General features: G+C 39.5%; 1 protein-coding gene and 1 pseudogene across 2 annotated transcripts; both read left to right on the top strand.

The window, feature by feature from the left end:
- Positions 1-87: 87 nt before the first annotated feature.
- LOC110051928 (uncharacterized) lies at positions 88-19,755 on the top strand. Of its 2 annotated transcripts, none has more exons than XM_020758037.2 (7): positions 88-288; positions 4,384-4,935; positions 7,427-7,493; positions 13,577-13,787; positions 16,608-16,726; positions 17,604-17,745; positions 18,586-19,755. In XM_020758037.2, the coding sequence occupies exons 1-7, from the start codon at positions 88-90 to the stop codon at positions 18,854-18,856; spliced, it is 1,563 nt and encodes a 520-aa protein (XP_020613696.2). In that variant the 3' UTR covers positions 18,857-19,755. The 2 variants fall into 2 exon arrangements, with proteins under 2 accessions (XP_020613696.2, XP_020613697.2); XM_020758038.2 differs by lacking the exon at positions 88-288 and adding an exon at positions 300-4,074.
- Positions 19,756-23,408: 3,653 nt separating this feature from the next.
- On the top strand, positions 23,409-24,593 carry LOC149097732 (uncharacterized; annotated as a pseudogene).
- The last annotated feature ends 3,072 nt before the right edge of the window (positions 24,594-27,665 follow it).

The following is a 27,665-nucleotide window of genomic DNA, read 5'->3' as shown; positions in this document are numbered from 1 at the left end:
TCAACCTTTTGATTCCACATGGCGACTTTGATCTTCCATAATCCTCAAGACAAGATATGCTTCAAGAGGGTGTCTTCGCAATTCTGAATGCAACAGCGCCTTAGAGACCGAGAGGATCTTTGTGCGGAACAAATTCTGGCAGGGACAGTGTTCGAGTTATTTGTGAAATATGAAACTTTCAAGGTTTGCTTCAGCATTTGTGTGACTCAAATTCAAGCCATGAATGAGAGGCACAAGAGTGGCCGCAAAACAACGCGTGAACCTCATCGCTCGAATCATTTGCAACAGGTACAATTAACTTCAATAACTTTTTTACGATCGAAATAATCTATAATACGTTCGTCTACCAAACGTGCGCGCAACTTTCATTTAAAAGTTAACCACTTTTTAGCCACTAAAATAGTGATAAAGGTTTCTCAATAGTATTTATGTATTTGTTATTTTTAAATCGATGCTCGTGACATTGTTTGGAGTAGCGGTCTTTTGCGACAAAACAAAAATCAATTCCACATATTACACTCATGTCTTTGTTGCTCGGGGAAACTGCAAGTAACAATTTCCATTTATATTGCCTACGCCTTTCAATCAACGGCAACTTCTATTTTTAGTCGACTACAAAATGCCCTTCGTTCTTGACGAAAGTTTCAACGGAAAAGTGACTGTCTGAAGACGGAGGACCTTTGCTTCCGCGTCAAATATCGCAACACACTCCGCACGCTATCGATTTTCACGTAATTTGCGCGCGATTAGGCGTTTGTTGTTTTATTGAATAATCCATTACAAAGTGACAACAAGTGTTAAGCAAACAGTGTGCGACAACGTCGTCGATGAATGTACTTTGGAGAAACACGATATTTCCAACCCTATAACCTCTCCACTCAGGCGCGCAGCCTAAATATCTAATCCACTCATGAGTAAAACGGGTACAAGAGTACAAGCTCGGGGTGTTTGAAAAAAGGGCCTTGTATCTTGTGTCACGGATAGCAAAGGATCAGTGATTCTTGTAGTCGCGTGTGGTTGAAACATAAGAGATTTAGCACAGAAGCAGAAACCTTTCACGTAAGACAATACTTTAAACCTTTTTCCGGTGACAAGTCGTGCTGTAGATTGACTAAACATTGTTGGTCTGGTGCGTGTGTACATGTACCAAAACACGGTGAACTGCGGTATCAGCTGAGCTTTCATTGTATCAAAGTCGTGTAATGCTGTGAATCATCACAACAATGATCAACTCACAAAAATATTGTGTTGGAGTGTCACTGGAGCATAGGAAGAGATTAAAAAAAAATAAACAATTAACATAAATCATCACGACAAACCAATTCTTGAAGCTCTTAATATATCATAGCAAAGTGTATTTTTTTGTTCTTCTCCCGGTTCGATGATTGATGGCCTGCCATTAAAACCTTTCCCTCATGACGCGTGAAAGGGCAAGTTCGCCGCAAATTCTACCGAGGTGGTATCTAAGTATAATGCATTGCTCTTCTCTTTTTCATTTTGTTATCGTGTCCGCCTTCAAAGAAAAGCTGACACGAAATCGACTTTAACATCGGAAGGAAATCAACTTTTTGCAAATAAGTGTTAGCCTCTTAAAATCTCGGGACAAAAAACATTTTTGAATTCTCTTTATACCAGCTCGACTGGTGAAAGCCTAAACATTGTATTCAATTGTCTACGTGTCGGAGAAATATGCAAATATAGCGAAAGGGACGACGAAAAAGCAAGCTTGAACGAAAAAAGACATTTTCTTCCCATTGGTTTAAGTCCGAGGATACTTCTCAATCATCTACCCATTGTTATTTGACAATCAGAATGATTGAAAAACTTCCCGCAAAGCTTGTATCTTGTTTCGTGACTCCGTCAAACGATGTAGCCAAGCTTAAAAGATAAAATTTGCATATAGATTATTTCTTCAACACTTTGCCGCTGTGTAATTTTCTTCAGCTGCTAAGAAACAAAAGAGCGCCGTATTTCTGGTGACTTCGGCCGAAAAAATTTTTGGGACCTGATGTTTGACTGCGAATTGAGTGTGGAAATGTCGTGACAGCATGAGGCTCATGCCCCAGAATAAATAACATAATCTTCGGCCCGGCGACAAAAGCTCGTATCTACAGGGTTCTTTGAATGAACATTACGCTTTGAATAACACGCTAGTGGCCCGCCAATTATGGTTGCTTTGGTTTCGTTGTCTGTTCTTTTTTAGAAAGAAGTGCTAAAGCCACACAGAACTGAACGCGCGGCAAAGTTCGCCTGTAGTGTTTACCGAAAATTTCACTTAAGTACTTGTTGGCAAACAGTGACTTGGTTGTCGACTAACTTGATCTCAAATATTGGTGATCGTCAGTTCAATATTGATCTGTTTTGGTTCAAAATATCCGGCTTATCCTTTGGGGTTAATTATATCGAGCAATTTTCTCGGCTTTCCAAATTCTAAGCACTTGTAAACAAGGAACAATTACTTCGTGATCTATTGTAGCAATAACGGGTAGTAACGGCGCGTTCTGGATCGATCAAGATTCTCAATGCTTAAGCTTACTTACGCAAGAGTAACAGATGTTTTGCGCCAGTCACGAGCAGCCAAGAAAATCTAGCGGTTTCCTTTTATTCGGGCAGGATTTTAGCAGGCAAAGAGTTTTCTTAGCTTTGAGTGTAGAAGTCATTAAGACAACTTGCTGACATAATGAAATAAAAGAAGCTATTTATTGAATAATTAATCAAATCTGTTCAACATTTAGGCCTCAAGTTAGAAAAGACCACTGTAGAAAGTCACCGATGTTTGGCCTCAAATGTACTCGATGTTTACAAGTACTTCAAAACAGAGATATAAAGATAGAGTGACCTCTAAGAAACGTGTTCTGGTGGTTTGTAGGACGCAGTAGAGCGTTACGTCTAGATCGCTATAGCTCTCTCATCATCCCTTCAGAAAAAGCCGATCGATTTAACTCGTATAAACATATGGCCCGTGTCTTTTGTGGGCGTTTTTTTGAGGCCTTTGCAATTTTCTTTGACCTGAAGTTAAAAGTCTTAGAGCGTCCTTTTATCTTGTTATGTTGCGCAAATGAACATCAAAGGACACCGACATCTAATCTGGTATAATTTAGAGCACAAACCATTCCCGGCTCTCAGTCACGATTCAGGAAGCATTATGTCACTTTTCATTTACTAAACCAATCACGCGTGGACAATGTGAGCTTCACATCGCCCGCGTCGTCGACCTGCAATCTGTGGTAAAATCGCCGGATTTTGGCAGTGTTGCCATGCTTAGTGATGGCATACTTAGACTTAAGGTGAACAAACGCTTTGGTAGAACCTTTGACGGTAGGCCTCACGCCCACTTCTTGGTGCAAACAAAGAAAGAAAACACACAAAAGGCTCAGTGAAAATTTTGACAAGGCCCCGCCTGCCTGTTTATATACCATAGATTATTGGGTGTTGGATGGCATTATTATACGATTTGCTTTCTTAATCTGCCAATCGGCAACAAGGTGAAGAGTACACAAGTACTATAAACCATCAGGGGGCCTCAATTGATTTGCAAATAATTGGAAACTTTAATACGACAGAAAATAATTAAAATATGTCTGGCTTGCCACTCAAGCCCTTGTCAATTCCCAAAAGCATCTTTTGAAAAGTGATCGGTGCGAACTGATGCAACACAAAGCATCGCCGCTGCACGAAATTTAAACCGTGTTTGAAGAGCGACGTGAAGTACAGATTTCCCTCAGGCGATAATTGGCATAAACTTGAAGACTTGAGCCGCTGTGGAGTGGAGTAAGGCCGAGTAGAGCACAGCCTACCGTGACTGAATAACGTTTTACGCCGCCGACTGGTACGGCCCCGGGTTATAAAACATTTAGCACCGACCGTGAATTAAGCTTAATTATGACGTCCCAGTTGGGCCCTTTAGCTACGAACAGTACAACTCAGGGAGCAGCGCGACAAACAGGTAGTAAGAGAAAGCGATCGCAAACTCGTGAGCTGTCACCGCCATTGACTCCTCTATCTCCTTCCTCATCTCATTCAAAGAGAACAGAGACCTCATCAACATCCGCCTTCGAGTTGATCGATTCCGAGGTAAGGATATAAGGATATTCTGTAAACCAAGTCAAGTGCCAGGCGAGCTGATCGCTGTTCACACTTGTCAAAATACACTTGATCCTCAAGGGACTTAAGCGTGAGCCATACGCTCCTTTAACAGACTGACAAAATCGGCCGCTCGTCGACTCGTCAGATGGCGGTGAGCTAACTCAGTAGCCGTCATATCTTTGAAATCCACCTACAGTTCCGAACCGATGTCGTGAATGTCACACCGGTATAACACGCTGCATGTTATTTTCATTCGATAATAGACTTATTAACTCACACGCGTTTCTTGCTTCTCAGGATCGAGTCCTTGGACTACACGGAGTAAGCACTGTTAGTGGCACAGGAGTCGTGTCTTCGCCTTCAGCCAATGTGACCAGCGCAGGTTTAGTTTCGTGCGCTCCTCGCCTCTCACACACACCACCTCACGACTTTCGTGAGGTATTGTCCTCGCCGATGCAGCCTCAAACACACCAGTACTACGCTCCACAGTATAACCCATTGCACTATCAACAGCAACAACAGCCGAGGTTCGACTTCACTCATCCTCTGGAGCCATTTCAAACAGCACATTCACAGCAATTCGGCAATGGTCCTGCAGGTTTTCACCCGGCATCAGCCGGAGCGCCACACCAGTCCATGGCTGGCCCGACTCATCCACAACCAGTGTCCCAGCATCAAGCAAGACATCCCGCTCGGATGGACGCTATACAACAAGTGCACATGAACCAGTTTGCTGCAGGAGCCGCAATGGAGCACGCAAGGCGAATGGAGGAGCGTTACTCAGCCGTGCGAAGGCCTGATATGTTGATCAATGATATGATGGGACCGGGAAACTTGCAAGATTCACAGGTAACATTTCACTTTTATCCTTTCAGTCACCCACCGCACAATATTTTCTTAATCCTGTGGCGCCAAAAACTACAACCTTTGCGTTTAGCGCGCTTCGCATTTTCTTGTGGCCATTTCTACACCTTGCGGAGAGTGACGCAACGCCATAACAACATGCGATGGCAAAACTCATGCAAGCTTTTCGCACACAAAGCTTAAATCAGGTTTTCCCGCGAAACAGGGAACTGTAACAACTGTGTACGAGGTGAGGTGGTTTTTGAGAGGTCTAGGAACATTGTTTTCATTCGTAAACATCTGTGATCGGTAGACTTTAGGTGCTGACTGATCTTCTCCATATAGCGCGTGTGGTCAACACTACTTCTTAAGATACGACAATCTCAAGGTCACAAGCAAGTGACAATTTCGAGTCCTCCGGTCAATATTATCTATTAAAGCCCGTAGCGTTATTCCTGCCGCGGTCTATAACTGGCACTCAACGCAAATTTCCTTTTTATTTGGCTATCTACTCATGGCCGAGGCTATATTTGCCTCCCTTCATTCGCCTTATCGCATTTTGGGGTTTCCTTCGAAGCTTAGTCGTAAATCAACGAGAGTCATGCGACGTCGTCAGTTTGTTTTCACGAGTTCCCGGCGCCGCGTAAAAGTTTGATAACTAGGAAATTTGCTCCCTACAACTTTGAACAATATATGTGTTTTCGAGGGACAGTTGCGGTAATCAATAACACATCAGCTCGGCTGCAGAAGTCACGAGAACTAAAGTCACAAAGAACTCCTTAAGCCGTGAAACAAAACGGGTTTCAAGTGCGTGTGAAGTTTAGCGGTTTTCAGTTGAATAGGTTTTCAACACACGCTCTGCCTAACGCTTTTCTCGGCTACGTTGTTGATGTTAATAAATGATGGTTCTCGGGGCTATTTTTATAGGAAACAAAGCTTTCAAAATGCTAACTACTCTGTCGACAAACCCCTAACAAACGATTTGATCGCCTAAGTGCGGTCATGTGTTCCTCCAGGTGATGTTTTTCTCCAGGTGAAAATTACTCGTGGAAAGAAACAGAAATCTATCATCCAACAAAAGATTTTATGCGTGACTTGCTCAAGCTTGAGCGATTGGAATTAGAAGCCTTGTTTGAGATAGAAAAGGCCTTTTAACGAAACCAAAATGTTTTAGTTTGCAGTCATAAAATACCACATGCCGGGAGAAGACGTAAATAAATTCGAAACACTCGCTTATCAGAGCTGTTTTACAACAGCAAGATTTAAACACTGAAAACAGCGACGAAACAATCACTTTGCTGTGATAGATTTTTCAAAGATGAATAGGACAGAAATTGGACGAGTGGGGAAGAATGGCGAAGAACGATATGCTCGAAAATGGTTCACCAAACCACAAGGAACTATTAGTATGATAAAACTGTAAACGGGAAAGTTGATGTCTTGATTTAGTTGTGTTTCGTTTTAACGATTTTAAAAAACTCTCTAGCATATAAGGAAACCTATTGATTGTCTTTTACCAATCCTTTTATACTTCTCAACTGCCTTCTCAATTTCCATTAATGGCGCACCGAGAGAAATAAAGGGATATACATGTCGAGGTTCAATGTCTCGATTATGTTTAGACGGCGTTTGCCGTGAATTCCCAGTGGGGAGCAATTAATAAAACAACCACAGAACTGTTCACCTAGTGAAAAAATCCCATTCAAAATATCCGATATCTTGCTCGTTTGCCCCGTTCGTGTTTCGCTGTGAAGGCGAATTAATCCTTTTAAGGATTCTTTAATGCAGCTGATGTTGACCCTCGCGCGGTGGCTGTTTTGTTTAGCGGTTTCTAGTCGTTCGTGTTTCGTTCTGGTGTCATAAACCGTGACCCTAGCGAGCACTTCACAGCCACTTCTAAACGTGTGAAATGCCACTGAGTTTCCTAATCCCATTTACTTCGTTTGCTTAAAGCTTTAAAAGCGATTTTTAAACACGCGATCACAGTAATTTATTGAGTGACCAGCGACAAAGGTTCAAAATATTCCTTCGAGACAATTACCAAACAGAAAATTGCAACTCTTGGGCATCCGGCCAAAACGCGCTTCAGAAATTACAATAAAAGGGCGGAAAACATTAAATAGATCTGTGGCTTTGAAATAAAAACGAAGCGATTAGCAAACCCATTTCATGCCCAATAATACATTACTTGAAGTAGCCCGGTTCCTTTTAGTTTCAGCTTTACACCCTCGCTATATGCAACAGCTCTGTTAGACGGTTTTACAGCTAATATTGAATGGTATCATTAAGAACATTTTAAAATAAAAGGAAGAAGAATATATAATAAAAATTGACAAAGGTTTATGATATTCTTTCTCGTGTGTAGAGTTTTAAATAGAATCTAAGTTACACCGAATACGTTTTCTGTAGTTGGTATATTAATAGCTTAGGGACATGTTCTTCAACTCTTTATTCTTGTTTGTAAACGGTTTATAATTTTGGATTTTCAATCCTGCAGAATCATCGTTCAGGAGTATTAAACAGCAAAAATGGGGACACACACAGCCATCACAATTCTCGGGAAAGTAAGTGCAACACAGCTTTATCTAGTGGCTTAGACCACTCCCTTGCTTTCTATGTTTTTTCAGCTTTTATTTCTGTTGTGGATATATGGTAGGGAAAAAATAAGTGATTTCAAATAAAATGTTGAAAGGTTATTTACTTGGAGCGAGTGTTGCTAATGAAGGTAGCTAGCTACACACATCATTTGTTGTCCACCGGGCGGTGGCAAAATATTATAACATTTAAAATGTAAAATTCGCTTCAGTCACTACAAGTGAAAGGTTTTTTTTTCCTCTAGGCAGCTGACTTAAAAAAATTTATTTTTACCCTCGCTAGTGGTAAACGACATAAAAATATTGCTGATGGTCGTAGTGTTATGGCTGGCTGTAGCTCTGACTGGGTTTTCTCAAAGTGCGGTGCACAAAAAATTAAATAATCTTTCTTGATTTAAAATCATTAAAAAGCTCTCTGTGAATTCTTATTTGATAAGAAAGGAGGAAACGGAAAAAGTTTATCAACAGTCTTATGCGTAGGGCATTTGTCCTGTGTTAGTGATTAAAGCAGGATTTCAAAACCAAACAAAAACAGAAATCTTTGGCGCTCTCTATCAAAAATATTCCTGATGGCCTTCCAAGAATATATTTGGCTGTTCAATTTAACCTTGGCTCGTAACATCAGACATACACTTCTATAGTTACTCTTTAACAAGGCTAGATGCCATTTTTTTTTACAGACTAATGTAGCCACCTTATTTATCTGTCCTATCATTAATCAGGAGACAATATTTAGCTTTGGTCATCAATCTTCCGTAGAGAAGAAACAAAACCTAAAATATTAAGTATTTGCCTATGTTGCGAAATCAGGAGGTGAAATTCAAATTCAATTTGGAAGTAAAACGTTATTTGTGCTGCGCATTTAATGCCATAAAGATGAAGTTGTTTCCAAGGACGATGGTTTTTTTTGTTGTGCGTTTGTCACATTTTATGAATGAAAGAGAAAATAAAATGTAGCAGTGGGTATATTTTGAAAAGAATTCTAAGTTATAAACAACGACGGAGAGATTTTCCTCAGGCGTTGAAAAGCAATTTGAAAGTTTGCTTCGTCCCTTAAAAACTTAATTGGCCTATTTTATGTTTACTCTTATTACAATAATTATTTGCTCGTCGATATATTTACGTTCCCTTTTCAGATCATTCTCAGTTAAGTCTGTGCCAATACTCTTTTAAAGTACCACTGTCCATGCTTGTTCAAACTTTATGGCCTTTACTGTCTTATCTCTAAGCGTTATTAAATTAACGGGGGTTACAAACCACCAGAGTTACTCGATCTGCTTAAACTACAGTTAGCAAGTCCGATTGATCCGAGTGAAATATTGACCTACACCAGAGGGCTTTGCTAGCGGGTTTTTCGTTAATTCTTATTCTCTACCAAAAAAATTATTAAAAAAATAGATGGACAATCGATCACTGGATTAGTAGCGGCTCAGCTTAAAAGTTTAATTTACTTCATTCTGTGGACACAGGCCAAAGCTCAGGTTGTCAGTACTTTTATTAAATGTTTAAATCGTTTATGACATCTCAATTTGTTCCGCTGCTTCTGTTTTTTCCTGTTCGAGCATTTTATATATTTACTTTTGAAATACACGCTCATTGACGCGAGTTTTACTAGAACTCATCAACTGGACAACTTGCATATTAACGGTTTAACGTTGTACAAACGTCACTGGCAACATTTTATATCAGTGTTTCTCGCAATTTTATTCTGCGAAACAGTTGACAGTTTACTTATGTATTTTCCAGAGGATAGGCACGGAGAGGTGTCGCTCATTTCACCGCTAAACACTGAACTGCACACGTTTTTTTTAACATTACAATTGACATAATGGCATTCGCAGCTAACCTTGACAAAATTGAAAGAAAACTTTTCTTTTATTATCTTTATTTTTATTTTTATCATTATTATTATCTTTATTTGAACGTTAATCCGTGGTGAATATAAAACATCTGTCCTTAAAAGTCGCGCGGAAACATAGAAAGCCGCTTTTTGAGTTGAATATGAATAGGCAGGTGAGAGTCACAGTTATAAATATTTCATGATAAAGATGGAACCTGGCCGGATATTTTGGGAAATTGAGAAGACGAGCTTGTTCTCGAGGGAAATTTTTTGTCTTTCGCACGAATTACTGACAACTGAAGTGCTAACAAGTGAAGGAAACAAGATTTGATATCTTGAAAGCCAAACACCAACTGTTCGACGACAGACAGCTCTAACAACATGCCGTTTGTTCTTTTCTTGTGGCTTTTCTTTGCAAAGATTTCCTTTGTTCTGTGAAATCCCATATCCTCTGCCGTTCTGTATTCAAATTGCATTTTCTTTATATAAAGTGTATTTTTTTGCTTTGTCAAGAACACTTGTTGACCGGACAGGCATGATACTTTGCTGGTGTCATGGACACAGCGTAGACAACTCAGAAGCGGCTCTGATAAATGATTTTCTCTCAATAGGGGTCCGAAAATAAAGACAGGCAAACAAACATTTCCCTTCTGTTTCAAAGGCTTCTAATAATAGATTTCTTGTCGCCTATTTTCTTACAAAATAATTTCCAGATAACATTGACAAGGTTGCTTTTTTCCTTTATATTTTAGCGCATTCAATAGATGATTCGTTGGCGCCTGGGCTTAGGTTGATAAATGGCGTATTGAACATCGATTCATAAAGTTATCGAGAATATAAAACCTACTTCAAACAACTGTTGTAAATCCACATGTACCCGTTATGTTTAAGAACGCTGTGTACAAACAACCTACTCAAAATCAAAATGTTTTGCTTTCAATATAGTTGTTTAGCAACAATCAAGTACAGCAAAGTATTCGTTTTAATTAGTTTTGAAATAACGTTTTTCTCCGCTTAGAATATCGTGCAATATGCCTATGTGAAAACCTTTGAACCGTCAAACGAACAAAAAAAGCTAAAAATACCTTCATAAAACATAGCTTAATCGAAGTGACGCCAGTACAAGGGTTATTAAGGTTCTCTAAGTTGTCGGCGTCGTTTGTGAATTTGTAATTTTGTCGTTATGGCTTTCTACCTGTCGGAGTTAGGAACATCTTAATAACCTTGGTACCATGAAGGGCGGTCTCTCCTTGTTCTTACTGCCATAACTTTAGGCATCTAACAAAGGGAATGTTTTACTTTCGCACTTCTTTTGAAAAGCAATGTGTCACTTCTCTCAATACATTTTTCAATTCTTGTCTCTTTCCAACGTTCTGAATTTGACCTTAAGATCAAAGCGTGAAGAATTAAAACACAAGAATATCTGAGAGCATCTTTTGTTGTTTCGAATCCACCCTCCGTTCTTATTTGTACTTCAAAAATTACAAACTGCTGCCTACGTAGTAAGCTTATATTGCGAAGTCAAAAACACTTCTATTTTCGTCCCCAGCTTTCCATTGTTTTACTTCCCTCAAAATAACCTGTACTTGGTGCTCTTCGCTGCTTAGAAATCGGAGGATACAGCACGCTGTGTCGACTTTCCATGATACTAATGGTTTAATTATGTTTATGTTAAGTCTAAGGACCGCCAAGCACTTTGAAGCCTAACCTCTCGCTCTTTACTAATTGCTTTACAGTATAACTTGTCATTGCCTTGCAGCAATAACGTGAAAGTTGTTTGGTTAAAACAACGTCCATTAGACGCTTCGATGATTCGCCAAGTTCAATTCAGCTTGAGGGAAGAGCTTTTTACATTAGAGTATAAATAACACATTGTCTCTTTCGCTTTTGTGCGTTTTGGCGTCATTCCGAAACACTTGAGTTCCTTGCACGCGAATCAATAAACAAACAAATGTTCAAGTGGTAACAAGAGACTTACAATTTTTATTGCATGAAATAAATCCTATACTCCGTTCTTACTCAAGTTTACCTTTTCAGTAAAGTTCTTTTGTGGTGTTTAGCTAATAAATAAGTTTTATGTTTCACCTTTGTTTTCTCATTGTTCGGCGCATACAATCTTTTTTTAATGACACTGTAGATTTTTCGCGGACATTCTTATTTTTCTGTCGACTTTGGGCTTCAAATATAATTTTGAACATTCTTAGATTTCAGACGATAGTACATGTATTTCAGTTATTTAAAACGGATGTGACCAGGAATTGAACTATCAAAAAAACTGCATGACGTCTGTTTCGTGTTACACGTGTTCTATAGCTGTACCTTATGCGTAGTTTTTATCACTTTGTTAGCTAGTTTTATTACAAAACGGAAAGAATTTACCATACTCTTCAATGGTAAAATAAAGTTCATTTAGAAACATTAGTTGATTTTAATGTATTTCATATCTCGTCTCAGCCTTGGGTATATTTTTAACGCAATTTTAAAATTTCACCAATTTCGGCCTCAATATTCTTAGAAAAAAACTTTTTTTAAAAACAAAATAAAGAGTTCTCAAGTCAGGTCTGATACCTAAGTGACAGCAGCTTTCGAGTGGGTCACTATTCAGAAAAGTTATTTAGTTGACTCAAACTGGAGCAAAACTTCACAGTATTGTACATTAACATTTTGTTGAAATTTAGAAACAAAACAGTGTTGTACTTTACAGCGGGAAATCCCGTGATATTACTTAAGAAGGGCTTAAGATTTTCTTATAGCCTGCCAAACATATTAAAAACGAAATTAAAAAAGCAATAATACTCTGCAAAGTTTAATCCACAAAAGTTTTCGTTTTATTTCCGCATTTCTTTATTTTTTATCAGACTAACAACAAGATAATTTGTTCTTTATGAACGTTTTTTGTCTGTGATCCACCGGTTCCGAGGGCTTTGTCCTTCAAGGCCGAGATCAGTTTTAACTGACCTTTATTTCTGAGAACTATATTAAAATCAGGAAAACTTATTTTAAGGCTGGCAGATATTAAAGTTATAGCCTTGTAACATTTGCCGCCGGGAAGCTTGCTGCCAGAGTTTAAAAGCCACGAGTTCTTATAATGGGCGGGTAACTGCTTTTGTTCACGAAGCACTTAAAAACACCGTAATAATGCCCCAGCGTTAAAAATAATAACACCTACAGCTTTCAAATATTACGATAAGTGACCCTCAAGTCACGTTTCACATGATTTCACCCTACTAACGATTTAATAATGTATGTACTTGTGGTATGTCAAAAAAACTAGTTTCAGCCAGTAGCCGGCAAACAGGAAAATATATATCGAACACAAAAGTCATTTATCACTAAAGATCTTAGGCGTTTTCGCCAAGTACACTGAAATTTAAGGGGTCCTAAAGTGAAAGAAAATTCTTTATTTCAAATGGAACTCTGTTTTCAGTATAATTTTCTTCTCAACATGAACTGTACTCATCTACAATGACAGGTGATAAATTCTAGCTTCTGGAGGATACCGCCCTGATTTATTAACAAATTCTCAGAAGAGACATTGAGAGTAATATAAGAGAAACAGTAAAGAGAATGTTTAGAGCTTACGACTAGAAAAGTAAACTTACTTTATTTGATGCCATACTTCTAATTTTTACTTGTGAGTTATTTTGGCAACATAGGAGCGAAAAAATAATCATGATGTGGACTCTGATGGTCTTAACCAAATTATTTGCACATATATTTGGTCTAAAGACTTGTCTTTTTTTTATTTTTATGGTAATCCGAAAGGCACGTCTGTTAATTCTGGAAAGCGTACTAAAAAGTGAGTTATAATAACAGGGCAAGTTACGATGAAAGCATGCGAAACAGTGAGTCACAATAGAAGCGCAGGGAAAGTAAGTCTTGCATAAACGAAAAGTTACAATATTACTGCTTACACCACCGTCTTGCGGGAAGCAGGCAAACACAGTAACCATTAGACATTTTGTTTGAAAAAACTTGGTTTGGAAAACTTGAAAAATTCTCTAACAAAAGAAAAACATAACTTGCATAACTGTAAGAAATGTCAGCGTCTTTGTAAACGATAAAGACTCGTTTCTGAAACAATTCTAATTATGGACGAGCTAGTATTAAAAGGCCTCAGGAAGTGTTGAAACTAGTATTTTTGTTATGACATAGCAGTAAAACTTTATTTAGCCAAGGTGGCCCATTCAAAAAATTCGTTTCTTTGCCACAGGTCACAAACAAAAGCATGTTGAGCGGGATTCCCGCGAGGAGGCTGACTCGGACAGTCCCGTTCACCCGTCAGATGTGTTCTGTTGTGTACCAGGAAGACTGTCGCTCCTCAGTTCTACGTCAAAATACAAAGTTACCGTGGGGGAGATCCGCAGGCGACTCTCGCACCCCGAGTGTTTGAACGCTTCCCTGCTGGGCGGGGTTCTTAGAAGGTGAGAGTGATCGATACGTTATTTCTCCTTAGTATATTACTCCATTTACTATTAATGAGAATAAAGAAATCATCACCACTAAATTTACCCCTCCAAGACCAAGCCCGACAAACATCTGACTCTCTGCGGTTCAGACTCTCTGCCATCCCAGAGGACTCTGAATTATTTAACCTCCCAACAATCAGTTTGCGTCCTCCCCCCCCCCCCCCCCTTCCAACTGTAGAGTCCTGTCCTTTAATCTGATTTCCAGGTGAACGTATCAGTTGGCACAGGAGCCATAATCGGGGACGAAGACCATAAGTCTTGGGATCCGCGCGCACCTACGATATGGGACATTTTTAAAAGAAATTGCGCCATCCTGACGTCATATATCCGCGCGGATCCACGCACATGTCGGGGGCTCTCGCGTGGATGTTGTCACGTTGCGTGATCAAATGGTGAGAGTTGCGAGATTCTCTTGCAGATTTTTCACAGCGATAGCAGGGAATAAGGCGGGGAATAAGAACCAGGGCTCTTATATGTAGTTTTATGCTCTGAGCTATAGGAAAAGGTCAGTTTTTCAGGGTCAAAAACATGACTTCGATTTCGCGCTGTGAATGAATGCTCGCGCTAGTTGTACGCGTGAGCTTTTGCCCTTGTTCTATAAAGAAAAGTTATGTAAGAAAACTCTTTACTCTGGTATCGAGTTAATTTATGAGTTTCCCAAACAATGCTTAATCATAATCAAACCCTGTTTTGATAGTTAATTATTGTTTCTGTTTGTTTGGCGAGTTTGCAAAAGTTTTTGAAAGGAAAGTCTGACACGTACAAGTAGCTCATTTGCATAGTGCAGCGCGTGCACTTTCAAGTCCGAGTCGGTTTTTTCAATTGTCAACAAATCTTGACAAAGATTTCTTTCGTTGTCTTTTGTGCCGAGATGCTGCGACAATTTTCACCAACGCCAAAAGGCTACTAATATCATGTGTGTTTCTTTAACATAGTGAAATTTTACACTGCGAAAATAAAATAGACAATGAGTTTTGATAACTCAACCAACAAAATCGAAATCTTTATTCGAGTATCGTGACTATTCGAGCTGATTAAAGAAAGCTGATTATTTCTGCTGTATTCACATATTTTCAGCTAAACATTTAATATGTTATCAAACATTTATCAACCTTAAACATATTTAAAAACTAGAGATACACGAGTTCGATGTACGTTTTCACACGAAACTGGGGAAGTCCAATTTGTCATGTCAATCTTACTGACTGTACAAAACACGCATCGGCGGGCGCTCTTATTCATCGACAACAGTCAATTTATTGGATTTTTACACAAAAAAACTGAGCAACATCTACAGACATAAACTTCATTGTCACTTATTGGGCCTTGATAAAACATCAAGCGTTGCTCAGAATTCAGGCGAAACTCATGATCAAACTTGCAATTATTATTATTTTTTTTTTACTGTTCGGTCGAGATAGACTCTGGTGAAATCCTCGCAAGCGTGTGGCAAGAGGAGGGAAACTTTGAAGTCCTGAAACGCTGCTATATCCAAATATATCCAACTAGTTTTTTTGCTGTATTGGAAAAGCTGTTAATCTTCAACATATGTGAAATTTAGAGTGGAGTAATGTGGAGCTCTTGTAAAAGAAGCTGCGGAACACAACTTGGTCTGTGATATATATCATAAAGCGGCGCATAACTAAATTCGACACTGTCTTACTTCACTCAAACTGGAGCAGCTTACGACGAAAATACTGAAGAAAAATTCTGACAGACATGAAAGTATTGAGTTGTGGGCCAAACGCATTAAACATTTCGGGAATTTCGGACGCCATTTCCCCGCGCTACATCCGCAAAAATCCTCGCAGCATGCGGTACGCGCGTGTGCCGCACGGGATGGCGCAAATTGTTCTGAAAATAGAAAAATTGTCCCATATCATAGGGACAGCCCCAATACTAGAAATGGCGCGCGCTTACGGTCTCCGTCCCCGATTATGGCTCCTGGTTGGCATTGTGCTAAAATTGCAAGTAAGACCTCCTTGTCAGTAGCTTGTTCAGCTCGTGTGAACGGTCCTACGGTTTTACGAACACTATAAACGCTTTGCAAGCGAAAGGTTAAACCAATTTAGACCTAGTAAAACGTCGTCGATGGCCTAGTTTGGTCTAGCAGGAGGTATTATAGAACATCCAGCCTCTTCTTCTCTAGCTGTCTCATTTTGAACTTCACTTACAGGGTTTAGTCGTTTCTTGAAATCTCACTGCCTCTGGTCTACTATACGTCCTTTTATTTTTGCGATCTACGTTCTCACTTTGTGGTACTGTAGATTATGCTAGAACCTATTTTTCCATCTTCACTTAGTAATTATACTACGTTTGTAAAATAGAGCGGTTTTTAGTTGAGTATCATAACACGAAATTGAAGTAATCACTGTGGCCAATCACGAATTACACACGCTATCCAATGAACCAATCATAAATCCAAGCAAATATCAGAAGCTAATGCGAAGCGCGGGAAAATGTGTAGGAGGGAGTCACGATTAGTTTTGGTCTTGCCTCTGATTGGATGAAAAAGTGGCGCGAATATTTTTTAAGCCAATCGCGTGGCGTAGTAATTCGAAACCAAAGCAAAGTAAAGTTATTTTCGACGCTCACGTAAAAACCACTCTCTTTCCCTATTTTTTCCTTTGGTACACTGAATAAACTGTTGTTGTTGTTGTTGTTGTTGTTGGAATTTACTTGGGGTTAACGTTAGCCTTATTAGGATAAACGGCTAGCTTTTTGAGGCCAAACGAGGCAAAGGTGTTCACTAATACGATTTTTATTTGCTGTCAGAGCCAAGTCTAAGAATGGCGGTAAAAGCTTGCGTGACAAGTTAGAGAAGATTGGTTTGTCACTTCCAGCGGGAAGAAGGAAGGCAGCACAAGTCACGCTACTCACGTCACTAGTGGAAGGTACGTTTGTAAGAAAGTGAAGTTTTACTTTCCTAACTAAGCGCTATACCGACATGTTTCTTTCTTGGTTGTTGAAAGGCCTTATAAAGATATAAATGGTGAGCTTGCCGAGCTTGCCAAGTATTTCAAGTCACGCGGGCTGTATATCCTACTTGTCCACAGACGTGTGCGTGTTTTTTTTATTTTTCGAGCGCGCGAGAGCGACTGCGAAGTCCACAGGCCCTCTATTTTTGTCTTTCTAAAGCACCCCCTCTTGCGTTTTGGCTCCGTCATATCCCCCCGGTTAATATTTTGCTTGCGATCTCGACGAACTTAAGACAAAATATGGAGGGTCTATGGACAGACAAAACCCTTACGGGATTGACTCTTGACACCTCGGACCTAACTGGAGCCATTCGTGCACCTTGTGGTTTACTCTTTATACTCTGCTATTGACTAATATTGAAAACCAACTATACCTTGTTCAGCATAGGCTCCGAGCAGTTTCTCATGCTCTGTGGCACGAGCAAAGGTGAAGGCTCGAAAGACGAGTCAGTGAGCGAAGAGAGCCGATGAGGGGCTTTCGCTCGCCAACTTGTCTCTCGCAGCTTCACCTAATGCTTGTGCCGCAGTGCAGGAGAGCCCGACCGCAGGCTATGTTAAGCACAACTTTCCCCTAATATCTTCCAGTTGATTTGTGACCATAGCCTACGAACAGGCTCCCGGCGAGCGCGAAAACAAGAAATCGGCGAACTAAGCGAATTCTTCAGTTTCGCGCTCGTCGGCTCGCTTTGCTCGCCATTTTTTTTCCATCCTCGCCGGGAGCCTGTTCGTAGGCTATGTGACCATGGTCAATGCAGATCGTGTTTCACAGTGTACTTTATGTTATCGTTTGCAGGAGAGGCCGCACACTTAGCTGCTGACTTTGATTACGTGTGTGAATCAGAATTTCCTGCCGCGCAGCTGGCGGAGAGACAGTACAGACAACATGCTGAACCATCTCAACAGCAGTCCAGGAAAAATGCCATTATTGCTGCTAAGTATGTGCTGCTTCGTTAGAGTTTATGATCAGCTTATTTAGTCGCATTAATTCCTTCAGGTTATCGCGATCTTTTTTATGTGTTCCTATTTACATTGTTGAGATTTTCAACTTTAAAATTTTTGGCTTGTTAGATTAAATATTGCAAAAAAAAAAAATAATAATAAAATAAAAAAAATAACATAGAGACCAAGACTTGATGTGTTTTTAACAATTTCTTTATCAGAGCGGTTTTCAATTGAGTGTCGTAAAACCAAAACCAATTTAATCCCTCTGGCCAATCACAAACGACACAGAATGAATCAATCGAAACTCGAAGTAAGTAGGTGTAGTTGGCGCGAAGCGCGTGAAAATGTGTTCGAGCGAGTTACGATTGGTCTTTGTTTTACTTTTCGCCTAAAAACCACCCTATTCAGTAATTATCATTACTTAGGAAATAGAAAACATGTACCGTGTTTCTATCGAGTTTCAGTATAAATCTACTAGCGTTCTATCGCGGATGCCGTTCTCTGATTGGCTATGCCACTCGCTATCTATTCTATGATAAATAGTGAGTAGCGAAGCAGTGTGTGCTTGTTGACGAAATGAAGGCCGCTTCTTGGCGTTTTCGAGACTTGTGTCTGTGAAGAGTATTTAGATAAAGTTTTGAACGACTAGTAGATTTATACTAAAACGATTAGATTATTCGCTCTCGATTTCTATGCGTGACTAAACGAGATAGAAATCTCGAGCTCATAATCTAAATGTGAAATAGAAACACGATTTTAAACCAATCAGCGCACGTAATTTCTTTGGGCTGTTTTCTAATAGTGGCTGACGTTTTGTCCATCCTCTCTTCCAGACAATTGACAAAAGAACTTCAAGATGTTCTTGCCCAGGATCCTTACCCAAAGACCAGGTTACCCAACAGTAACCTCCCGGACTCTATCTTACGAAGCTTGAACCAGTTTGGTCTCGTGACCCATGGTTTTGGCTCACCGGCGATAAACGCCGCCATGAACGCATTCCAAGCGTACCTAGGAGAACTGCTTAAATTCCACGAAGGAACCGTCACTTCCGGTGGAAATACCGGAAGTAGAAATCAAAATATTGTCAAAAATGGCGAGGCGTGAGTTGAAGATATATATATTATCCACTGTACATTTGATTAGCACAAAGAGAGAGAATAGAATTTGTACTCATCGTTTAGTTAGTTAGGGTATTCCAGATCGGCTTACAAAGCTACTGTCCCCGGACCATAAACATGTATAGAATATATTATAATCATAGAAGAGAGACAAAAGATAAGCTACTTTCTCAACATAGGAGTGATATCAGCCCGAAAAAAATAGGGTAGGGAGGGAAGGGGAGGCTTATTGTTTGGACGTATACTTGATTTCGAGTTGTTATCACAATATCATTGCTGTCGTGTATAAAATATATTTATGCCTCAGCAAGGAAATTCATTGAAACGCAATATATAATGAATTTATTTGCCTGTTAATAAACGTAAGCTTTAACTGTTTTAATTAATCGCGAGATATTAAAATTTACAATCCAGAAAAGAACCGAAACGAAACTAGTGCAGAAAAAATATATTTCTGATTTTTTGATTATTTTGGGAGGACAAATACATACGTTGTCAAATGTTTTTTCGTTTTGTTGTGATTTTACCATGAGGTTTACTCCGAATACGGTTGGCAGTGTCTCCTTAGAGAATTTAGAAAAACTACATCAACTATTCAAAGACCGCGTATAGATTACTGACTAAAAAACGTAGACTAAACTCGCAATCCCCGGGGGCTCGCAATATGCTAGCCTTCGTACTGAAAACTGATAATTACCGTAACAAATGATCAAACTTCAAATACACCCCTTCAACTGATATTTAAGTAACCCTTTCAATGGCTCCGATCTAAACAATTACAGTAGTAAATGACAAAGTCATTTAAGTATACCGTATTTATAGTTTATTCACACTTAAAGTACTTGCTAGCGTGAACAAATTAAAAACTACTAGCCAATCAGTGAATGACTTTGGTAATGTTATTATTAAACAAAATAATTAAAAGAACCCGACCAATTAGAATGCAAGGAGAAAGATCGGATTGAAATCAGCTCGTCGCTTCCTTCATGAACTGATAAGGCGGTCACATGTTGTTTTCTTTGCCGTTCCCGGCTTTTTTCTAAAGCGACAGAAAGTGTTCGACAAAGCCAGGTTAGCATATATCTCTGTCTTGGAAAACAGTTACATCAGTGATTGTGAAAGCTGGTAGTCTTTTGGAGGCATGCATGTAGCTCGGTTAGGTTGCTAAATCGTCTGCACGTTTTGGGAAAAACTGAAACAAATCTGACCCGTGTTGCAAGTGGCAGCTACATGTTGCACCATATGCTATAGACCTTTTTAGCTTGGGTGGTTGTGATATTCTCTAGAGAATTGTTCTTTCATTCATCGAAAAATTTATTCTGTCATATACAGGCGACTATTTGAAGAATTCTCGACGATCTGAAATGGGGCAACAAAATATTGGTCTCGTGCTTCTTTTGAAAGTTTATGGACCGAACCTCAAGCTTGCAAAAAAAAAAAGAAAGAAAAAAAGAGACTAATCTTCTCAAAGACGGACCGAACAAGCTAGTTCAATAACGCATTTATTGTAATAGTCTTTCTGCCGAAAAGTTCATGCTTGCCCCCAATCTCCTCTCGGTAAACACGCGCGCACAAGTGAAGTATTTAGGTACTTTTCCAGGTTGCTTTCGTGAAAGTTTAACTCGAATTATCTGCCTACTATGAAGGAAAAAAAATTCTACTTAACAACAGTTTTCTTTTGTGCCATATTGAGTAAAAAAGATTCGCCAAAATTATTTCTTGAGCAGTCCATTTCAGCGGTCCGCATTGCAAACTTTAGACCGCTCAGAGAACCAATCAGAAGTCTCCTTTCATCTTGGACCAGTTTGCTTTGTATTAAGTATATGTGCCAGGGCCGCACTAGGAGAATATTGCGATCCGAGGTCTTGCCAAGCACGTGCTAAGACCAAAGGTCGATATTCAGGCTTTCCAGTCAGGTATAGTCTCCAGCATTAGGCTGATTTAGCAAGAGAACGGGAACGTCACTTGACCACGGCGCGCGCAGTGCAAATACTCAAATATGGTCAAATTAGAACAGAATCAAGGTTATTCCGCGCGCCCTGCAGTCGTCATCTGACTTTCCCGTCCTTTTGCTAAACCAGCCTAATGTTTGTGAATTCCCGCCACAACTGCGTTCTCTCCCCAGTCTTCTCACAGGTTTTGTCGTCCCGTCGCCGTCCGCGTTCTCGCCGCTTAAAGTCCCTAATAAGAGATTTGTTACACGACTTAAAATAGTTGGCCTAATCCGTTCCACGATCACACGATCACGGACTGGAAGACACCGTGAACTTCAAGCTCGCAATTCTTCTCGAGGGCTACTTAGCATTTACTCCGGTATGACGCTTTAAAAAGAGAAAAAAAAAAGCAAAGAAGGAAAAGAAAAGAGCTGACTGAAAAATAAATAAATAACTAAACAAATAAATAAATAAATAAATAAATAAATAAAACGAATAAAACTTTGACGTCCAAACTAACTCTTTCCTAAAATTTAGCCATGAACTACAAGAAAACCGAGCCAGATCATGACGGGACGCACGGGGCTTCTACTGTAAGTACCGCAGAGAAATGGTAGGAAATTTTCCTAGCATTCCTTACATACCCTCACTAGGGTTCTTCGTCTTGCGGCCAGGGAAGGCGTCATAATCTGTTTCAGTGACATGCCGATGATATTAAATAAACCAGAAAGGACCGATGGAATATGACACAAACTTTAGAGTGAAGTCACGATATTAATAGTGCTTTAAAAGTAAATAGTGCGTTCGAGTCATTCCCGATGTTTTCAAATGATGGCGGACTCCACCGACGCCAATAATCTGCAACAAAACAAGGTCATTATATATCGGATCACGTCTAAACACACGTGAAGAAAGACTTGGGCAGGAAAAAAACGTGAGCGGACGAAACCGGGGAATGCCGATAAATCAAGTAATCCCGCAATGATGAACGAATTACACAACATGAACCTTCCTCTGCTTCTCCCCCTAAACCAAATTCAGATCTACGAACTGAACTTAAAGATACCAAAGTGCCTACGAATGGATGTTGAGCACGGCGAGCAGACGTAAATGTGAAAGTGAAGAATGATCATCGCAGTTAATTTTCCAATTTAAGCAATTGGAAAGACGAAGCCTGAAAAAATCAGGGCTTCAACGGGATTCGAACCCGTGACCTCCGCGATACCGGTGCGATGCTCTACCAACTGAGCTATGAAGCCACACATTGGGAGCGAGGTCAATTAATTGAGTTCATATCTTCCCGTGAGGAGTGAAACGATGTGAAGTTTATATGAAATAATTCATATATGAACTGCGGTTGTAGATGAAAGTGAAGAATGATCATCGCAGTTAATTTTCCAATTTAAGCAATTGGAAAGACGAAGCCTGAAAAAATCAGGGCTTCAACGGGAGTCGAACCCGTGACCTCAGTAGGAATTAGCAAGGAGTGACAGGCCTACACAACTTCTAACAATGGAAACTTTTGTACCATGTAATATATGACCCCTTTATAGTTTTGCTCTTACGAGTATGTCTTTTAGGGATTTACCTCTTTTATACGATATTAGTGGTGGCTCTTTGAAAATTTGCCGTAGAGAAGGCTGATTTTGTATCAAGTGCCATTTTCCCATTAAAACATTTTTGAGGTTGGGCACTGATGGTTGATATTGTGTTACAAAAGGCAAGAGTTCTTTCCGGCTTTCATGTTTTTGTCTTAGCCCCGATTCCCTTTCTGTGAATTTAATATCTGAAAGGAGTGTTTCCATCAGATTTTTTGGATAACCTCTAGCAAGGAGACGTGATTTGAATTTGTAAATGTTCTCTTCAAATGTTGCTCTTGAAGAGTTAGTTCGTAAGAGTCTTAGAGCTTCGCCCTTCACGAATCCCTTTTTGACACCCGGTGGGTGGCTAGAGGAAAAATGAGTGTATTGAAAGGTTTCAGTTGGCTTAAAGTGTGTTTTTATATCCAGGATGGATTGATCTCTAAATCGTTTGCCTTTGTATACAACTGTATCCAGAAATGTAGTTTCAGTATTTGAAATTTCAGCCAGAACAGCAAGCAATTTGTGGTTTTAAGCAAGACCGCGGTTTCGAATCTTCACGATTCTCGTCAGTTGCTATTTTCAACTATTTGTAAGTGGAACAGTAGAGTGTTTAACTCAATTCTGATCCACCAAGGGACTTTTTGGCAGTTTGGGTTTATATAGCCACAGCATTTTGAAGTTGGGATCGAAAAAGGCGCATTCTGATTGGTCCTTGCCAGTCAATCAGTTTGCTGTATTTTCGATCCTATATGCTCTCAAGCTCTAAGTTGTGTTTTTGTAGAGGTGGTTAAGTGGATTTTTTCATAATATAATTTAGAGGTAAATCCCTAAAAGACATACTCGTAAGAGCAAAACTATAAAGGGGTCATATATTACATGGTACAAAAGTTTCCATTGTTAGAAGTTGTGCAGGCCTGTCACTCCTTGCTAATTCCTACTAAGACCAATTATCTCAGGCTGCAGTGGGCCTACAGAACGAATATCAGCATTTGTTGACACATTACTTCAGCATATTTCCATATCACAAGCGTCTTATCTAAAAGACACTACAGATTTTATTAATTTCATTGAAAAGACGAAAGTGAATAAACAAACATTCCTTGTATCAATGGACGTAACAAGTCTATATACTAATATACCACAAGAAGAGGGTATAACTACAGTATGCAGAGCATACGAAAACTTTCACAGAAATAACCCTCCTATCCCCACACAATATCTCAAAGAAATGCTAAGCCTGATACTGAAAGAAAATTCTTTCCAATTCAACGGTAGGAATTATCTACAAATCCACGGTACCGCCATGGGTACTAAAATGGCCGTTGCTTTTGCAAATATTTTTATGGCCAATATCGAAACAGAGATTCTTAGCAATAGCGTCGCAAAACCCACAATCTGGAAACGATATATTGACGATATTTTTTCTTTGTGGGATGTCAGCCAACCTGATATAGACAAGTTCATCGAACAAGCAAACTCACATCACCCTACAATCAAATTTACAGCTGAAATTTCAAATACTGAAACTACATTTCTGGATACAGTTGTATACAAAGGCAAACGATTTAGAGATCAATCCATCCTGGATATTAAAACACACTTTAAGCCAACTGAAACCTTTCAATACACTCATTTTTCCTCTAGCCACCCACCGGGTGTCAAAAGGGATTCGTGAAGGGCGAAGCTCTAAGACTCTTACGAACTAACTCTTCAAGAGCAACATTTGAAGAGAACATTTACAAATTCAAATCACGTCTCCTTGCTAGAGGTTATCCAAAAAATCTGATGGAAACACTCCTTTCAGATATTAAATTCACAGAAAGGGAATCGGGGCTAAGACAAAAACATGAAAGCCGGAAAGAACTCTTGCCTTTTGTAACACAATAGCAACCATCAGTGCCCAACCTCAAAAATGTTTTAATGGGAAAATGGCACTTGATACAAAATCAGCCTTCTCTACGGCAAATTTTCAAAGAGCCACCACTAATATCGTATAAAAGAGGTAAATCCCTAAAAGACATACTCGTAAGAGCAAAACTATAAAGGGGTCATATATTACATGGTACAAAAGTTTCCATTGTTAGAAGTTGTGCAGGCCTGTCACTCCTTGCTAATTGCTGCTACGTATGCTGAACCTGGAAGGCATCTGAAGTATCGGAAAACAACGTGCTGGGAGACACCTTGTCCGATCCGCTTAAGACATAAATGGTAAGTTGTATTGTTTTTAAGTGATAACATAATCATAGTGTAGATTTTGCTCATAGCGGCAAAAATAACCACATATTGCTAATTTATCTCTAATAATAGTCAACAGACAATAGGCTGTTGAATAAAGGTCCTAAACAATGCGTTTGTTTTTAATCTAGGTCAAAACGCTGGCCAGAACATTTTTTCGCCAATAATTGCCTTGCTGGCATTTACAATGTTACCCTTTACTGCTGGCTGGCTACTTGGCTAATTGCCATTTTTCTAGCTCGGTATTCAAAATTTTCATTATGTCTGGCTGGGAGTTTTATGAAATAAAGTCGATCTTGCTAGCAGTGAAGAGCGGATATTTTTTTCCCAGGAAAGTTAATTATTAATGGTAATTGACGTGGGAGCACAGAATCAGTGCTTGGGAAGTCACATATTAAATTTCCAGTTAAAGTGTCGTTGGGTACTCCTGCATCTCTAAACGCGCGAGAAATTACGAGAGAAAAGAAAGTTGCTATGGGCGAGAATCTCCAACCCCAACACTGTCCAAATCAATAGACTCGCATAAGTGAAATACACGTGTGAAGATTTGAGAAAGGGCCAAATCTAGCATCTTTAAAAAATCCAGTAAGCATAGTTTGAGATCCCGACACCAAAAACGCGAGTGTGGCGCAGCTCTAAACGCGCGAGAACTTACGAGGGAAAACAAAGTTGATATGGGCGAGAATCTCCAACCTAAGCACTGTCCAAATCGATAGACTTCCACAAGTGAAATACGTTTGTGTAGATTTGGTGGACGGCCAAAACTAGCATTTTTGAGTTATTTTTTTGTAAAAAAATACCTCTTAGTCGGCGCGTCGGGTATGTTACGGGTCAATGGGTGATTGAGTGAGAGATGTATGTATGTCACACCAATCAAATTGGATCTACTATAAACAGCCAATCAAATTTCTTGTTGTGAAGGTAAATAGTATGTGAGGAGATCTGATCCTGATACCGTTGAGAACGGCCATATTTATTCTTCTATAAAAGAGGAAGAAGTATTCATATATTGGGCTTACTTCGACATTTTCTGTGGGTTAGGCTGAGGATTTTAGTTACGAACGAGATGAGCCTTGAGGTTTGAAACAGTTCGTGAGTTCGTAGTATGAAAATGCAACGAGATATTTTTATTTTTAGCTACAAAGGTAACTGAATACTTTTGCTTTCCACAAGGAGTAAATTCAATTAGAGGTCACGAATGGTCGCTTCTAGTTCTTAGGACATGTTTTAGAGGAGACGAGACTATTTAGATTTGAAACAGTTCTAACGTATACAATAGTAAGTGCAGGTGACGATTGTTTTGTTCTTGCTGCATGCAAATATAACGAGATATTTTTATTTTTTAGTTACAAAGGGTAATTTGACAATCTTGTTTTCCACAAGGGAGTAAATTCAATTAGAGCTGACAAGTTATCGGCTTTGCTCCCAGGATATTAAACAAAAAAAAACTTTCATTTCTGGACTGTTGTTACGTCTCTGCAGTAGCAGTTTACTTTTATTAGATGGGCATTTTATGACATTCTTTTCAGTCCGATATTTTTAAAGGTAAAAAGTATCAAAACTGCTCAAATGTTCTTTGAAGACTGCGTGGCACCAAGTTAAAGTGCAATTAAAGCAGACTTTCAATGTGTCAGAGAGGTTTTTTTCTCTTTCTTTAAATTTTCGGTGAAGTAGTGTTGTTGTGTCGTGTTGTGTAAAAAGGGTAAACTTACGACTCGTATAAAATGCGAAAAGGTCTCTTAACTTGAGTATTTTTGAGCAAAATTTCTCTTGGGGGTTGGAAGGGCTATGTGATCGGCGAGTGAGGGAGTTATGCATGTGCACGTGTCATACCAATCACAGTGTGGGTTTTATCAAAGAACGAATCAAAGAAAAAAAATAAGATGGTATCTATATTAATCTGGAGACGTGTCAGATTACTGTAGTTTGTTCAGTCAAACATCTTATGGCTTACTATTTAGCTATCTTACCATTACCGATGTAACATCGTATGTACATCATAAATTCCCAGTTTCTTTCTTGCTGTACACCGCAACCAAAATAACTTGTCGAATTAACCAAATCATTACTGTAAACAGCTCTATGAATGCTCCTATCTCCGAGACTTCACAAAGAAAATAACTCTTGCACGCCTTGCGTGGCTATGTTTAAAGAGCCCCGTAAGCATAGTTTGGGATCCCCACATCAAAAACGCGCCGCATCGCTAAATACGCAAAAACACGCTAGTGTAAAAAAGATATAAATGGGCGAGAATGTTTAAACCCAGGCATTCTCCAAAGCGACAGACTTCCACAAGTGAAATACACGTGTGTAGATTTCGGGGAGGGCCAAATCTAGTATTTTTAAAGAGCCCCGTAAGCATACTTAAGCATACCGCACCAAAAACGGGAGTGTGGCGCATCTCTACACGCGCGAGAACTTACGAGAGAAAAGAAATTTTATATGGGCGAGAATCTCTTACCCAAGCTCTGTCCAAATCGAAAGACTCCCACAAGTAAAAAATACACATGTGTAAATTTAAGAGAGGGCCAATACTAGCACCTTTAAAAGCCCAGTGAGCATAGTTTAAGATCCCGTCAGCAAAAGTTTGAGTGTGCCGCATAGCTAAACGCGCGAGAAAAGACAAGGGAAAAGTAAAGCACTGTTTAAATCGATAGACTTCCACAAGTGAAATACACGTTGGAAATTTGGAAGAGGGCTAAAACTAACATCTTTAAAAAGAGAGGTAAGCAAAGTTTAGGATTCCCGCATCTAAGACGCGAGTGTGGAGCATCTCTAAACGCGCGAGAACTTACGAAAAAAAAGAAAGTTGATAGGGGCGACAATCTGTCACCCAAGCACTGTCCAAATCGATACACTTCCACAAGTAAAATACACGTCTGTAGATTTGGCGAAGAAAAGGTCCTGTTTGTACCTTCTTGTTACTTGATGAAAATTTTGCGGGGTTTGTTTTACCAGGGCGCTTCATGACGCCTCCTGGAATTAGCTATACCTACCCTAGTTGAATCGTCATCAGTTTATCGTACGTTATTCAGGTTATTGA

The sequence above is a fragment of the Orbicella faveolata genome, unplaced genomic scaffold (assembly GCF_042242905.1).
Source record: "Orbicella faveolata isolate gen_17 unplaced genomic scaffold, um_ofav_v1 contig_47, whole genome shotgun sequence".
Classification (NCBI taxonomy): Eukaryota; Metazoa; Cnidaria; class Anthozoa; order Scleractinia; family Merulinidae; genus Orbicella; species Orbicella faveolata.
This window is presented reverse-complemented; position numbering and strand designations above follow the sequence as displayed.

Excerpts from the sequence above, each read along its gene's own strand:
- LOC110051928 (XM_020758037.2), top strand. The coding sequence starts at position 88 with ATGCAACAGCGCCTTAGAGACCGAGAGGATCTTTGTGCGGAACAAATT. Across the intron at positions 4,936-7,426 it reads GAAACTTGCAAGATTCACAG|AATCATCGTTCAGGAGTATT; the intron begins GTAACATTTCAC and ends TCAATCCTGCAG. Across the intron at positions 13,788-16,607 it reads CTGGGCGGGGTTCTTAGAAG|AGCCAAGTCTAAGAATGGCG; the intron begins GTGAGAGTGATC and ends ATTTGCTGTCAG.